The 16,679-nt window shown below is 52.1% G+C and overlaps 1 protein-coding gene across 1 annotated transcript in view; it reads right to left on the bottom strand.

Moving 5' to 3' along the window:
• Positions 1-16,679, bottom strand: part of PSMA6 (proteasome 20S subunit alpha 6) — a 74,207-nt gene that overhangs the window by 22,877 nt on the left and 34,651 nt on the right. Inside the window, exons 3-5 of the mRNA XM_069209119.1 lie at positions 12,037-12,118; positions 8,865-9,020; positions 5,679-5,857 (exon numbers count right to left, since the gene is read on the bottom strand). Of these exons, the coding sequence (XP_069065220.1) occupies positions 5,679-5,857; positions 8,865-9,020; positions 12,037-12,118 (417 nt within the window). The remainder of the gene's footprint in view (positions 1-5,678; positions 5,858-8,864; positions 9,021-12,036; positions 12,119-16,679) is intronic.

Below are 16,679 nucleotides of genomic sequence, written 5' to 3'. Positions count from 1 at the left end.
TATCGACCAGGATAGAGTGCGAATACCGTGTCTCCAGCCTATCGACCAGGATAGAGTGCGAATACCCTGTCTCCAGCCTATCGACCAGGATAGAGTGCGAATACCGTGTCTCCAGCCTATCGACCAGGATAGAGTGCGAATACCGTGTCTCCAGCCTATCGACCAGGATAGAGTGCGAATACCGTGTCTCCAGCCTATCGACCAGGATAGAGTGCGAATACCGTGTCTCCAGCCTATCGACCAGGATAGAGTGCGAATACCGTGTCTCCAGCCTATCGACCAGGATAGAGTGGGAATACCGTGTCTCCAGCCTATCGACCAGGATAGAGTGGGAATACCGTGTCTCCAGCCTATCGACCAGGATAGAGTGGGAATACCGTGTCTCCAGCCTATCGACCAGGATAGAGTGGGGCACCGTGTCTCCAGCCTATCGACCAGGATAGAGTGGGGCACCGTGTCTCCAGCCTATCGAGTGGGGCACCGTGTCTCCAGCCTATCGAGTGGGACACCGCGTCTCCAGCCTATCGACCAGGATAGAGTGGGACACCGCGTCTCCAGCCTATCGACCAGGATAGAGTGGGACACCGCGTCTCCAGCCTATCGACCAGGATAGAGTGGGACACCGCGTCTCCAGCCTATCGACCAGGATAGAGTGGGACACCGCGTCTCCAGCCTATCGACCAGGATAGAGTGGGACACCGCGTCTCCAGCCTATCGACCAGGATAGAGTGGGACACCGCGTCTCCAGCCTATCGACCAGGATAGAGTGGGACACCGCGTCTCCAGCCTATCGACCAGGATAGAGTGGGACACCGCGTCTCCAGCCTATCGACCAGGATAGAGTGGGACACCGCGTCTCCAGCCTATCGACCAGGATAGAGTGGGACACCGCGTCTCCAGCCTATCGACCAGGATAGAGTGGGACACCGCGTCTCCAGCCTATCGACCAGGATAGAGTGGGACACCGCGTCTCCAACCTATCGACCAGGATAGAGTGGGACACCGCGTCTCCAGCCTATCGACCAGGATAGAGTGGGACACCGCATCTCCTACCTATCGACCAGGATAGAGTGGGACACCGCGTCTCCTGCCTATCGACCAGGATAGAGTGGGATACCGTGTCTCCAGCCTATCGACCAGGATAGAATGGGATACCGTGTCTCCAGCCTATCGACCAGGATAGAGTGGGATACCGTGTCTCCTGCCTATCGACCAGGATAGAGTGGGATTCCGTGTCTCCAGCCTATCGACCAGGATAGAGTGGGATTCCGTGTCTCCAGCCTATCGACCAGGATAGAGTGGGATACCGTGTCACAAGCCGCACTCAAGTCTAGTAAGATTAGTGCAGCTGTGCCACCATCATCTAGATGTTGTCTCCGATCTTCTAGATGCCCAGTAAGGCTGACTTCGTAGTATGCTCAGCCCTAAAACCGTACTTCGACGAATGGAGAAGGTTGAGAGCCCCAACAGAAGTGGTAAGATGGGCATGAACAGGTTTCTCCAATATTCTGGAGAAGACGGGTAACCAGGAGATAGGCCGCAAATTAGCCAACTCTGAAAAGTCTACATTAGGCTTCTTCAGCAGAGGTAACACCATAGGACGTTTCCATCTCAAAGGCACGATGCCGTCCTGCAGTACAGAATCTATCAATAAAACGTGACTCTCCGTATCCAATAGTTGGAGCCTCGAGGGAGGTAAAGGGTACAATGGAGAGCCAGATTTAATGGATTGTAAAATTGTTAGAAAAGAGGTAAGATCTAAAGAAAGACACTCCCTCAGTGAGGCAGTGTGAACTGATCTTAGACAGCGAATGGTTGTTTACGTCCTCCGGCAGATTACGTGCCTTCAGAGCAGGGTCAGCCTCAGGTGATGAAAGGTCCCTGGCTAGCTGTCTGTGGAGCGTTTCCACTTTTTGAACAAAAAAGGCAGCAAGCTCCTGGCACTGATCCGGGGAAAGGGAAGACAGGAGCAATAGTACTAGCATCGGCTAGATCTCTCACTGTCTGAAAATGGGTTTGTGCACGATTCGGAGCCTTAGCCGTTTTAAGCTGCATAAAAAGATGCTCGAGCAGTTCTACATAGGCTGTGGTAACATTTCAGAGCCTCATTACAATTGGCCTTAGCTTAGTTGGAATAGGACTTCAGCCAGAATCCTTCAAGCCCTTTGCAGTGTTTCTTTTCCCCTTTGAGGGCATCTGTAAACCAACGGGCACGAGGATGGAGCCTGCCAGCACGCTCAATTGTGAGTGCAAGGTGGAACCGACAGCCTTAGAAAGCCAAGTATGGATCTTGTCCTGGTCCAAATCAGATTAATGAAGTAAAGTAGGTCTAGTGTTAAGAAGCTGCTCGTTGGGAGCAGGAGTATGGAGTTTGGGCCAGTTCCTAAATTTTACATTAAAATTGGATTTTGTTAAGAAAGGATGAGTGTGTACCATTACGCTTAAAAAGAACAGCATGATGGTCAGACCAGCAAAAGGGTTGAGGATCAACCAATACATCGATGAAGTTAGAAAATATTAAAATCTCCTAAAAAAATGAAATTGGCAAATCTTAATATAAGGAGCCAATAAGTCCGGTAAAATGGTACACCATTTCTGGCGTAACTTTGGGGGGTAGATCAGATGTCTATGTCAAGGAAGGGAGCGACAAATGAGGCCGAGAAATTTGAACGTATAAAAATAGGTTTTAGCATGAAGGCGACCATCATGGAATCGTGCACAGCACTCCAAAGAGCCAGGATTGGGCCATAAATAGGCTGAGGTGGAGTGGGCATCGGGATGACTGTGGCTAATATCAAATGTACAGCCCTGGCAAAACCAGGGGGAGAATCCAAGATCAGAGATCTGACAATTTGTGCCTGAGGCCAGTTGCAGTGCCTCTAGAAAAGAGGCAGAGTAGTGTCTTAAAGTAAAAAGGACCAGAGTTCCTGGCGGACGCTAACCGATGCCGATGGACTTGCCTTTGGCACACCCGCTGCACGCGTCAGCAGCTCCCCGACCATTGTTAATAAGGGTGTGTAAGGAAATGCCTTCCTTGGCATGGTTAACCCCTGACTTTTTGCCTTTGCTGATGCTAAGTTATGATTTGAAAGTGTGCTGGGACCCTGCTAACCAGGCCCCAGCACCAGTGTTCTTTCCCTAAACTGTACCTTTGCTTCCCACAAGTGGCACAGCCCTGGCACACAGATAAGTCCCTTGTAACTGGTACACCTGGTACCAAGGGCCCTGTGGCCAGGGAAGGTCTCTAAGGGCTGCAGCATGTATTATGCCACCCTGGGGACCCCTCACTCAGCACATGCACACTGCCTCACAGCTTGTGTGTGCAGGTGGGGAGAAAATGACCAAGTCGACATGGCACTCACCTCAGAGTGCCATGCCCACAACCCACTGCCTGTGGCATAGGTAAGTCACACCTCTAGTGACCTTACATCCCTAAGGCAGGGTGCACTATACCACAGATGAGGGCATAGTTGCGTGAGCACCATGCCCCTACAGTGTCCAAGCCAAACCTTTGACATTGTAAGCGCAGGGTAGCCATAAAGAGTTTATGGTCTGGGAGTTTGTCAAACACGAACTCCACAGTTCCATAATGGCTACAATGAAATCTGGGACGTTTGTTATCAAACTTCTCAGCACAATAAATCCACACTTATGCCAGTGTGGGATTTACTGAAAAATACACACAGAGGGCATCTTAGAGATGCCCCCTGTATACCAGTCCAATTCCTAGAGTTAGGCTGACCAGTTCCTGCCAGCCAGCCACAACCAGACGAGTTTCTGGCCACATGGGGTGAGTGCCTTTGTCACTCTGTGGCCAGGAACAAAGCCTGTACTGGGTGGAGGTGCTTCTCAGCTTCCCCTGCGGGAACTGTAACACCTGGTGGTGAGCCTCAAAGGCTCATGCCTGTTGTTACAGTGCCCCAGGGCATCCCAGCTAGTGGGGATGCCCGCCCCTCCGGACACAGCCCCCACCCCTGCATTAAGAAATCCTCCATCTTGGTTTTGGAGAATTCCCCCAATAGGATTAGGGATGTGCCCCCCTCCCCTCAGGGAGGAGGCATGCAGAAGGTGTAGCCACCCTAAAGGACAGTAGCAATTGGCTACTGCCCCCCAGACCTAAACACACCCCTAAATTCAGTATTTAGGGGCAACCCTGAACCCAGGAAATCAGATTCCTGAAACCTACAACAAGGACTGCTGACCTGAAAGCCCTGCAGAGACGATGGAGACGACAACTGACTTGGCCCTAGCCCTACCGGCCTGTCTCCAGACTCAAAGAACCTGCTCAGGGACGCATCCAGCGGGACCAGCGACCTCTGAGGACTCAGAGGGCTGACATGCACCTAAAGGACCAAGAACCTCCAGAGGACAGTGGCTCTGTCCAGAAACAGCAACAAATAAGCAACTTTAAAGAGACTCCAACTTCCCGCCAGAAGCGCGAGTCTTCACGCACTGCACCAGACGCCCCCGGCTAGAGTTCAGGACAACAAACACTGCAGAGAGGACTACCAGGCGACTCCAATAATGTGGACACCCTGAGTCTACCTCCCTGCATCCCCACAGCAACACCTGCAGAGAGGATCCAGAGGCTCCCCCTGACCGCAACTGCCTGGTAACAAAGCAACCAGACACCTGGACCAAGCACTGCACCCGCAGCCCCCAGGACCTAGAGGAACCAACTATCAGTGCTGGTGTGACCAAGCAGGTGGCCCTCATCCTAGCCTAGTCAATGGATGGCCCGAGAAGCCCCCCTGTGCCCTGCCTGCATCGCCAGAGTGACCCCCAGGTCCCTCCATTGCTTTCCATAGCAAGCCAGACGCCTACTTTGTCTATTGCGGCCGGCCGCCTCTGTGCTGCTGAGGGTGTGTTGTGTGTGCCTGTGTGTGTGCCCCCCCCCCAGTGCTCTACAAAATCCCCCTGGTCTGCCCCCCGAGGACGCAGGTACTTACCTTAAAATATATTTTTCTATATAAAAACCTATTGGCCTGGAGTTTAGTCATTGAGTGTGTGTTCCTAATTTATTGCCTGTGTGTGTACAACAAATGCTTAACAATACCGTCTGATAAGCCTACTGCTCGACCACGCTACCACAAAATAGAGCATTAGTATTATCTAATTGTGCCACTATCTTACCTCTAAGGGGAACCCTTGGACTCTGTGCACACTATCTCTCACTTTGAGATAGTATATACAGAGCCAGCTTCCTACAGGGAGTCACTATGGGAGCTGGACCGCTGACCAGCAGGCCACAGCAAAAAAAATGGCCACAGTTAGTGAAGCAAGAAGCAGCAACAAAACACGTGCTGATCTCCTTGCAAACAAAACAAAACCGCGCTAAACCACATAAAAATGTAACCCTGAATAATCAAAAGCCCCGGTTCCCACCAAATGAAAATAATTAAAGGACCACGTTTAGAATAACAAGCCCTGTTTCCCACCAATAGTATTTACAAACAATAACATTAGTGCAAAATGCAGATCAGTGCAGGCAAAAGGTAACCGTGCAGGTGGGAGTAATGAAACAGAGGGGTTAGGACACAAAGTGAAGTCTGCACCCTACTTAGCCCATGAAAGGACCGGACTGCCCTCCAAAGGACACACTTGCCACCCCGGGAGGTGGGTCAAGGGGCACACTTCCCCCCCATGTGCTCAAAGCCCAGCCACGCTCCTGCTCTCACCTCCACGGTCTGCTCAAAGCTCCAGTCGTATTTCTTCTTGACCTTCTTCTCCAAGAAGCTGGTGGCCTCAGTCTGTTTGACACCAGCAGCAGTGGCTTTGAAGCCACAGTAGTACCCAGCGGGGTCACACTTGTACACCTGCGCGCCATGCTCCTCGTCCACTCCGATGAGAATCATACCTGCATGGAGACGAAAAACAGGCGCATGAGCAACCGCAGCGGAGTCACCTCTGCGATGACTGCCCTCACAACCAACTCTTTCTTTGGTGTTGGAACCACAAATATGAAGCCATAAGCTCTACTCCTGTCTTACAAGTAAACTGCTCACCAACGATGCAACACATTGGCTCTTTAGCAGCGGCCAAAATGCAGACAATGCCCTGCACCGTGACTGGTCTGATTGCACTTGGGTGTTGCTCCCTATATCTAGTGGTAAAGACACACCGGGTCCTCCTGCCCGATGGAAGAGTCGCCCGTCAACTCAAGTCAATGCTTCAGTGGAAACAGCGCCTCTGACTGTCATGACCACACTGGCACCAGGCGAGTGGCAGCACACAAACCCAAAACCGTGTGCCTCTGAAGCAACTACCTGCGAGGACAGAATCACCAGAACTGAAGAGCGATTTAATACATAAACACCTCTGTAGAACACTAAAAAACAAAGAAGAAAACTCACATTCAATCACCTGTTGCAGGGGCCCAACTTTCAAATCCAAGGTGCATCACGGCACACTGAGATCCACCTTAGCAACATGTTCCGGCAGTCGAGTCGGAGTGGTGCTCGCATTCAATTTGTGAAAACCAGCCCTGTGTCTCCGGTGCAAACCGCCCCCCCGCCCCAGAGATCCTGCCTTCACACACACCAACCTGCTTGTACAGACAACCTCTAAGGGAGATAGGGCAGAGTAGGAACAGTTCTACCAATGCACTCGGTCAGCCCCCAGCCCTGAAGCTACCACCTGAGATGGATGAGGTCTAAGGAATGTCATTTAGTGGGGCCACCTCAGTACACAAAGTGTACCCCCCTGTCAAGGCCCAGAACTTCTCATCTGCCAGAATCACAAAGCTCACAGACCATCTTGTAACCTGAACAAGTAAAACATTGATCATCAATAAATGCCGCTTCAAAACCATCAGGTTTAGGCGCAGCACCAAACTTACACCGACAAGCTGACATCACCTGTCACTACCTCGTGCAAACCAACTGTGCCCACCTGAGACATCACAACCACAGCACTCATACACTAGCAGACATGGCTGAAGAACCAGTGCCCCTGGCTCTTCTGTGCCCATCTGTAGTGCCATGTTGGTAGCAACAAGATCAAAGCATCTCTCATAACCTCCCACACTCTTCCCACGAAGGACAACTCCACGTGTTCACGTCACCAACCAGATACACAACAGGGCCTCACCAGAACAGCAACGTCATACAATACCAGGCAGATAAGGCTATACTCGTGGGACACAGCCTCCAGAGACAACTCATGTTTAAAGGAGTTCTGTGATCACAAGTATAGCAGAAAGAAGTTCTTTGGAAACTGAAAACAGCTTGAAAAATGGGATCCATCCTGATCATACCCTTTATGCCTCAAAGCAGATCAGAAGACCTCAGTCTGGCCTCTCTGCACTCTTTAGTCTCACCAAAATAACACGCACACACCCCTTCTACTCCCTCCCCCGTCTCCAGAAAGGCCTTCATCCAGGTTCATCTTTAAACAAAACCAATTCTCTGACCCCTCAAACGAGAGTTGTCAAATTTGTACTAATGACTGGTCATCATGACACAAGGATAGAGGAATCACCCTCTCTGATGGACTACCAGTGTCATCTTCAGCAAGCGCCTTGCTCCTCATCACTAGTGCAAAGAAACCTGACCGCAGTCCAATCGTACTAGAAAAGCAAAAGTGTCCCCCATCCCTTATAAGACTGCTGTTCAATTTAGAAGCCCACCAGAACAGGTCAACCAGCATATCAGATGAAGAAATGTAACATGCCCGAGGCTCGAGAGGTACTTACAGCAAAGGCCATCACACTCTCGAACACCCAAAGTCAAGACACCCACGAACCACACCTTCACACACTTGCCACCTGTACTTCAGATCACGCATTACTAGTTGTGCTTGTATGCAACTTCTGTCTTCACCTGGTAGGTTTTTAGCTCACCATCCGAGCATTACTGCTCCCATCTTGTTCTCCCACCTCCCAAAATTGAACTCTTTTCAATTCTTTCAAAAGCGTTTTTTACCACGAGGTCCTTCTATTTACTCCTCCAATCTAATTCTGTCCACCAAAGAGGTCTCCTGGGAAGGTTTCTATACCTTCCCGGAAGACCTATCCTTACCCCACCTCTTACACTCCACTTTCACATGAGGGCCTCTCCGAACAATTCCCAACCCATGAGTCTCCCCAAAAGACCTGTCCTTACGCCCCCCTTTATACGACCTATGCATGCAAAAGCCCTCTCCCAACAACGGACAACCCACACTGCTTCCATCCTACTCCCTGTTCACATAGGAAGCTCTCTCCCACATACTCTCACCCGCACTGCTTCCCAAGAGACCGCTCCTTAGTTCTTCCATCCAACTCCCTGTTTACATAGGAAGCCCTCTCCCACCTACTCTCACCCACGCTGCTTCCCAAGAGACCTCTCCTTACTTCTTCCATCCTACTCCCTGTTTACATAGGAAGCCCTCTCCCACCTACTCTCACCCACACTGCTTACCAAGAGACCTGTCCTTACTTCTTCCATCCTACTCCCTGTTCACTTCAGAAGCCCTCTCCCACCTACTCTCACCCACACTGCTTCCCAAGAGACCTGTCCTTACTTCTTCCATCCTAATCCCTGTTTACTTAGGAAGCTCTCTCCCACCTACTCTCACCCACACTGCTTCCCAAGAGACCTCTCCTTACTTCTTCCGTCCTACTCCCTGTTCACATAGGAAGCCCTCTCCTACCTACTCGTACTCCTTCCCAAGAGGTCCATCTTTACTCATCCCTCTCCTGGTTCACTTAGGAAGCTCTCTCCCACCTACTCTCAACCCATGCTCCTTCTCAAGAGGCCTATCCTTACTACGCCCATAACAAACTGCCTCAAGAGGCGCCTCTGCATCAGCTTCTCATCCTGCCCCTTACCCACCACAGACTTTAACCTCAACCTCCACTCTTGTGGAGACCTGCGAGTACTCACAGCAGCCGAGAGGCCTCATCTCAGCGTTCTGCGTGTACACCTGTGAGATGTCAGCCATCCTCTTGCACAACATATCGACTGGGATTTCGTAGCCGTATTTGTACTTCCAGTTGGCTGCTTCGTAGCGCGCTCTCTGCACCTGGGAGCGACTGTCGGCTGGTAGGAAAGAGTGAAGTCAGGTAAGCGTTATGGAATTAAAAACCTCTTCACCCCTTAAACCAAGCATTCAAAACCCCAGAGGCAATGCCCATGCACACAGTATGCATTTACCCCCACTAGACACCAGACCTCCTGGAGACTGACCACCATAGGATTTCACAGCGTAAATCCGACACGAGAAACTCCCAACATACTAATGCTTGCTCTAAAACAGATGCCAAAGGTGGAGCAGAGCATACACGCACTACATGCAATCTACACATGCACCCTAAAAGAGAGGGAGACAGACTGCAATCTGGGTCTAGACAGTGGGATGCACAGAGAGCACATTCTGCGCTGGATGGAACACTCATGCATTTGGTGCAGCGCATGGAGAGCAGGTACTCCGCTGGATAGAATGCTCATGGATTTGGTGGAGCGCACAGAGAGCACATACTCTGCTGGATAGAATGTTGATGGATTTGGTGGAGCGAAGGGAGAAAACACTCCGCTGGATGTAATACTCATGGATTTGGTGGCGAGCACAGAGAGCTTATACTCCGCTGGATGGAATGCTCCTGGATTTAGTGAAGCACATGGAGAGCAGGAACTCTGCTGGTTGGAATGCTCCTGGATTTGGTGGTGTGAACTGAGAGCACATACTCCACTGGATGTAATCCTCCTGGATTTGGTCGAGCGCATGGACAGCATGTACTCAACTAGACGAAATTCTAATGGAATTGGTGGGGTGCACGGACAGAAGGTACTCCACTGGGTGGAATTCTCATGGAACTGGTGGAGCGTACAGAGAGCGCGTACTTCATTGGATGGAATGCTCATGGGTTTATTGGAACGCACGGACAGTAAAATACTCATGTAAGTGGTGGAGCGCCCGGAGACCGTGTATTCAGCTGGATGGAGTACTCATGGGTTTGGTAGAGCGCACATAGAGCATCTACTCTGCTGGATAGAATGCTCATGGATTTGGTTGAAAACCGACAGAGCACATACTCCGCTGGATGGAATGCTCATGGAATAAGTGGCGCGCATGAAGAGCACATATTCCGCGGGATGGAATGCTCATGGATTTGGTGAAGCACACAGAGAGCACATACTCCGCTGGATGGACTGCTCATAGTTTTGGTGGAGCACACAGATGGTACTCTGCTGGATGGAATGCTCATTGATTTGTTGGTGTGAATGGAGAGAGCATGCTTCACTGTATGGAATGCTCATGCGTTTGGTGGAGCGCACGGAGAGCACATACTCCGCTGGATGGAATGCTCATGGATTTGGTGGAGCGCACGGAGAGCACATACTACGCTAGATGGAGTGCTCATGGATTTGGTGGAGTGCACTGAGAGCACATACTCTACTGGAAGGAGTGCTCGTGGATTTGGTGGAGTGAACGGAGAACACATACTCCGCTGGATGGAATGCTCATGGGTTTGGTGGAGCGATCGGAGTGCACATACTCTGCTGGATGGAATGCTCATGGATTTGGTGGAGCGCATTCGCTGTTGGATGGAATGCTCATGCATTTGGTGGAGCGCACACAGAGCACATACTCCACTGGATGGAATGCTCATGGATTTGGTGGAGTGAACGGAGAACACATACTCCGCTGGATGGAATGCTCATGGGTTTGGTGGAGCGATCAGAGTACACATACTCTGCTGGATGGAATGCTCATGGATTTGGTGGAGCGCACGGAGAGCACATACTCCGCTTGATGGAATGCTCATGGTTTTGGTGGCGCACACAGAGCGGGTACTCTGCTGCATGGAATGCGCATTGATTGGTAGTATGAATGGAGAGCGCATGCTCCACTGGATGGAATGCTCCTGGATTTGGAGAAAGTGCAAGGACAGCACGTACAGAGTGCACGGACAGAACGTACTCCGCTGGATGGAATGCTCATGGGTTTAGTAGAACATACAGAGAGCGGGTACTCCACTGGATGGAATGCTCATGGGTTTAGTAGAACGCACAGAGAGCGGGTACTCCACTGGATGGAATGCTCATGGGTTTAGTAGAACGCACAGAGAGCGGGTACTCCACTGGATGGAATGCTTCTGGATTTGGTGGACTGCACGGTGCGCGCATAATGGTTCGAGTTTAGACTCATTTGGTGGCATGCAGGGACAATGGATTTTTCCTCAAAAGCTGTACTGACTGACCCTGGTGAAAGATGCCTTCCCTGTATTCCACAATGAAAGATGCCTTCCCTGTATTCCACAAAGAAATACACCATTCTTGCTTTTATTTTGCCCTCTTCCTATGTGGTTGCAAAAGTATTGCCGGTGTAGGAGGTGTGTGACTGGAAGACGAGTTTTGCTGTGGCTCTGAGCCTGTTCAGTTGTAGGTTTTAGGAAAGCGGCTTGTTGTGTGCTTGTTAGTTGAAAGATTTTGTGTCTATTTCCATTGTGTGTTCTTTGGTATTTTGTGTGTTTCTGTGCAAATGTTTAATTTTTAGTTCGTGCCCCTTGTCTTTGCTCCCCGTGATAAGCTTTAGTCTCTGTGGCGTGTGTTGCAGCTCTGCACCTGTGGGATGTGTTGATGGGTGATTGCTTGGTGTAGGTTTTCTGTGTTGGATCTGTTGGAAGCAGCTGAGGGCATAAGCCGAGCTTTAAATACCCACTGCCCGTGTCTGAGCTGCAGTTCACTCTACCCACCAATAAAAAAAAAAAACATGAACCCGGACTGTGCCCACTTCTTCACGTCCACCTGAGAGATCATGCAAGGGCACCACACGCACCCAGTTGTGGAGAGCTCCCACACCGTGAGGACACATACTTGTACCCCACTCTGGAGAGCTTCCACACCCTGACCGGTACCCCACCCTGGAGAGCTCCAACACCCCGAGGACACCCACTAACCGTACCTGTACCCCCACGCTCTGAAGACACCTTCTAATAGTACATGTTCCCACCTACCACCCTGGAGAGCTCTCACACCCCAAGGACACCAAACAGTACCTCCACCCCCCACTCTGACAAGCTGCCACACTCCTGGGGGCACCTCATAACCATACCTGTCATGCCCGTCATCACGCAGCCAATGTTCTCTGTGATGCGGAAGAGATGGGTGACTGTGCTGTAATCCAACAACTTGTCCTAAAGAGAAAAGATACACAGATTAGTGACCTACAGTGTGTGGCAGGTTCTTAACAAGGCACATCGTATGCACCTTACACTGGGCGCAAGGGGGTGGGGGGCAGGGGAGAGGCAGTAAACACACACAGTGTGCACCTTACACTCTGTGCAAGGGGGAGGCAGTAATCACACAGTGTGCACCTTACACTTGGTGCAAAGGTGGGGGGAGGCAGTAAACACACACAGTGTGCACCTTACACTTGGTGCAGAGGGGGGAGGCAGTAAACACACACAGTGTGCACCTTACACTTGGTGCAGAGGGGGGAGGCAGTAAACACACACAGTGTGCACCTTACACTTGGTGCTGGTGGGGGGGCAGTAAACACACAGTGTGCACCTTACACTTGGTGCAAAAGGGAGGGGAGGCAGTAAACACACACAGTGTGCACCTTACACTTGGTGCAAAAGGGAGGGGAGGCAGTAAACACACACAGTGTGCACCTTACACTTGATGCTGGTGGGGGGGCAGTAAACACACTCAGTGTGCACCTTACACTTGGTGCAAAGGGGGGGGGCAGTAAGCACACAGTGTGCACCTTACACTGGGCGCAAGGGGGTGGGGGGCAGGGGAGAGGCAGTAAACACACAGTGTACACCTTACACTCAGTGCAAAGGGGGGAGACAGTAAACATACAGTGTGCACCTTACACTTGGTGCAAAGGTGGGGGGAGGCAGTAAACACACAGTGTGCACCTTACACTTGGTGCAAAGGTGGGGGCCAGTAAACGCACACAGTGTGCACCTTACACTTGGTGCTGGGGGGGCAGTAAACACACACTGTGTGCACCTTACACTTGGTGCAAAGGGGAGGGAGGCAGTAAACACACAGTGTGCACCTTACACATGGTGCAAAGGGGGGGGCAGTTACACACAGTGTGCACCTTACACATGGTGCAAAGGGGGGAGGCAGTGAACACACACAGTGAGCACCTTACACTTGGTGCGGGGGGAGGGGGAGGCAGTAAACACACAGTGTGCACCTTACACATGGTGCTGGGAGGAGGCAGTAAACACACACAGTGTGCACCTTACACTTGGTGCAAAGGGGGGGGGGAGGCAGTAAACACACAGTGTGCACCTTACACATAGTGCGGGGGGGCAGTAAACACACACAGTGTGCACCTTACACATGGCGCAAAAGGGGGGGAGGCAGTGAACACACACAGTGTGCACCTTACACATGGTGCTGGGGGGAGGCAGTAAACACACACTGTGCACCTTACACTTGGTGCAAAGGGGGGGAGGCAGTAAACACACAGTGTGCACCTTACACATGGTGCTGGGGGAGGCAGTAAACACACACAGTGTGCACCTTACACTTGGTGCAAAGGGGGGGGAGGCAGTAAACACACAGTGTGCACCTTACACATGGTGCAAAGGGGGGGGCAGTAAACACACACAGTGTGCACCTTACACTTGGTGCAAAGGGGGGGAGGCAGTGAACACACACAGTGTGCACCTTACACTTGGTGCGGGGGGAGAGGGAGGCAGTGAACACACACAGTGTGCACCCTATACATGGTGCTGGTGGGAGGCAGTAAACACACACAGTGTGCACCTTACACTTGGTGCAAACGGGGGGAGGCAGTAAACACACAGTGTGCACCTTACACATGGTGCAAAGGGGGGGGGGGCAGTAAACACACACAGTGTGCAGTGCACCTTACACTTTGTGCAAAGGTGGGGAGGCAGTAAACACACACAGTGTGCACCTTACACTTGGTGCGGGGGAGGGGGAGGCAGTGAACACACAGTGTGCACAAAGCACTTGGTGCAAAGGGGGGGAGGCAGTAAACACACACAGTGTACACCTTACACTTGGTGCAAAGGGGGGAGGCTGTAAAAACACACAGTGTGCACCTTACACTTGGTGCAAAGGGAGAGGGAGGCAGTAAACACACACAGTTACACTTACAATTGGTGCACAGGTGGGGGGCACAGAGTGTGCACCTTACACTTGGTGCAAAGGGGGAGAGGCAGTAAACACACACAGTGTGCATCTTACACTTGGTGCGGGGGGAGGAGGAGGCAGTAAACACACAGTGTGCAACTTACACTTGGTGCAAAGGGGGGGGAGAGGCAGTAAACACACAGTGTGCATCTTACACTTGGTGCGGGGGGAGGAGGAGGCAGTAAACACAGTGTGCACCTTACACTTGGTGCAAAGGGGGGAGAGGCAGTAAACACACACAGTGTGCATCTTACACTTGGTGCGGGGTGAGGAGGAGGCAGTAAACACACAGTGTGCACCTTACACATGGTGCAAAGGGGGGGCAGTTAACACACACAGTGTGCACCTTACACTTGGTGCAAAGGGGGGAGGCAGTGAACACACACAGTGAGCACCTTACACTTGGTGCAGAGGGGGAAGGCAGTAAACACACAGTGTGCACCTTACACTTGGTGCAAAGGGGGGGAGGCAGTAAACACACACAGTGTGCACCTTACACATGGTGCTGGGAGGAGGCAGAAAACACACACAGTGTGCATCTTACACTTGGTGCAAAGGGGGAGGGAGGCAGTAAACACACACAGTTACACTTACAATTGGTGCACAGGTGGGGGGCACACAGTGTGCACCTTACACTTGGTGCAAAGGGGGAGAGGCAGTAAACACACAGTGTGCATCTTACACTTGGTGCGGGGGGAGGAGGAGGCAGTAAACACACAGTGTGCAACTTACACTTGGTGCAAAGGGGGGAGAGGCAGTAAACACACAGTGTGCATCTTACACTTGGTGCGGGGGGAGGAGGAGGCAGTAAACACAGTGTGCATCTTACACTTGGTGCAAAGGGGGGAGAGGCAGTAAACACACACAGTGTGCATCTTACACTTGGTGCGGGGGGAGGAGGAGGCAGTAAACACACAGTGTGCACCTTACACTTCGTGCAAAGGGGGAGAGGCAGTAAACACACACAGTGTGCATCTTACACTTGGTGCGGGGGGAGGAGGAGGCAGTAAACACAGTGTGCACCTTACACTTGGTGCAAAGGGGGAGAGGCAGTAAACACACAATTTGCACCTTATACTTGGTGCTGTGGGGGAGGGGAGGCAGTAAACACACACAGTGTGCACCTTACACTTGGTGCAAGGGGGGGGTGGCAGTAAACACACAGTGTGCACCTTACACTTGGTGCAAAGGGGGGGTGGGGGAGGCAGTAAACACAGTGTGCACCTTACACTCGGTGCAGGGTGTGCAGGCAGTAAACACACAGTGTGCACCTTACACTTGGTGCAAAGGGGGAGAGGCAGTAAACACACAGTGTGCATCTTACACTTGGTGCGGGGGGAGGAGGAGGCAGTAAACACACAGTGTGCAACTTACACTTGGTGCAAAGGGGGGAGAGGCAGTAAACACACAGTGTGCATCTTACACTTGGTGCGGGGGGAGGAGGAGGCAGTAAACACAGTGTGCATCTTACACTTGGTGCAAAGGGGGGAGAGGCAGTAAACACACACAGTGTGCATCTTACACTTGGTGCGGGGGGAGGAGGAGGCAGTAAACACACAGTGTGCACCTTACACTTCGTGCAAAGGGGGAGAGGCAGTAAACACACACAGTGTGCATCTTACACTTGGTGCGGGGGGAGGAGGAGGCAGTAAACACAGTGTGCACCTTACACTTGGTGCAAAGGGGGAGAGGCAGTAAACACACAATTTGCACCTTATACTTGGTGCTGTGGGGGAGGGGAGGCAGTAAACACACACAGTGTGCACCTTACACTTGGTGCAAGGGGGGGGTGGCAGTAAACACACAGTGTGCACCTTACACTTGGTGCAAAGGGGGGGTGGGGGAGGCAGTAAACACAGTGTGCACCTTACACTCGGTGCAGGGTGTGCAGGCAGTAAACACACAGTGTGCACCTTACACTTGGTGCAAAGGGGGGGGAGACAGTAAACACACAGTGTGCACCTTACACTGTGTACCAGGGGAAGGGAGAGAGTAAACACACTGTGTGCACCTTACACTTGGTGCAGAGGGGGGAGGCAGTAAACGACGGACACACTGTACACCTTACACTGTGTACCAGGGGAAGGGAGAGATTAAACACACGGTGTTCACCTTACACTCGGCGCAGGGTGTGCAGGCAGTAAACACGGCGCACCGTCCAGCACATAACACTGCGTGCAAGGGGGAGGAAGCAGTAAACAGGCAGAGCCCCAGGGTCCAGCCACACACACGCGCCATCCTCGAGCACCGGGAAATCCCCGTCTGGGAGTTTCCATCACCAGGAAAACAAACACCAGCAGCACAGGGAAGAGCTGGGGGGCAGGGGGCAGGGGGCGGTGGGGGCCTGCAGCCAGGGCTCCAGAGAGAGAAGCACGGGACGGGGCCCTGCAGCCAGGGCTCCAGAGAGAGAAGCACGGGAGGGGGCCCTGAAGTCAGGGCTCCAGAGAGAGAAGCACGGGAGGGGGCCCTGCAGCCAGGGCTCCAGAGAGAGAAGCACGGGTGAGGCCCTGCAGCCAGAGCTCCAGAGAGAGAAAACGGGAGGGGGCCCTGCAGCCAGAGCTCCAGAGAGAG

Source organism: Pleurodeles waltl, chromosome 9 (genome assembly GCF_031143425.1).
Source record: "Pleurodeles waltl isolate 20211129_DDA chromosome 9, aPleWal1.hap1.20221129, whole genome shotgun sequence".
Lineage (NCBI taxonomy): Eukaryota > Metazoa > Chordata > Amphibia > Caudata > Salamandridae > Pleurodeles > Pleurodeles waltl.
Note: the sequence above shows the minus strand (reverse complement) of the source record. Positions and strands in the feature narration are given on the sequence as shown.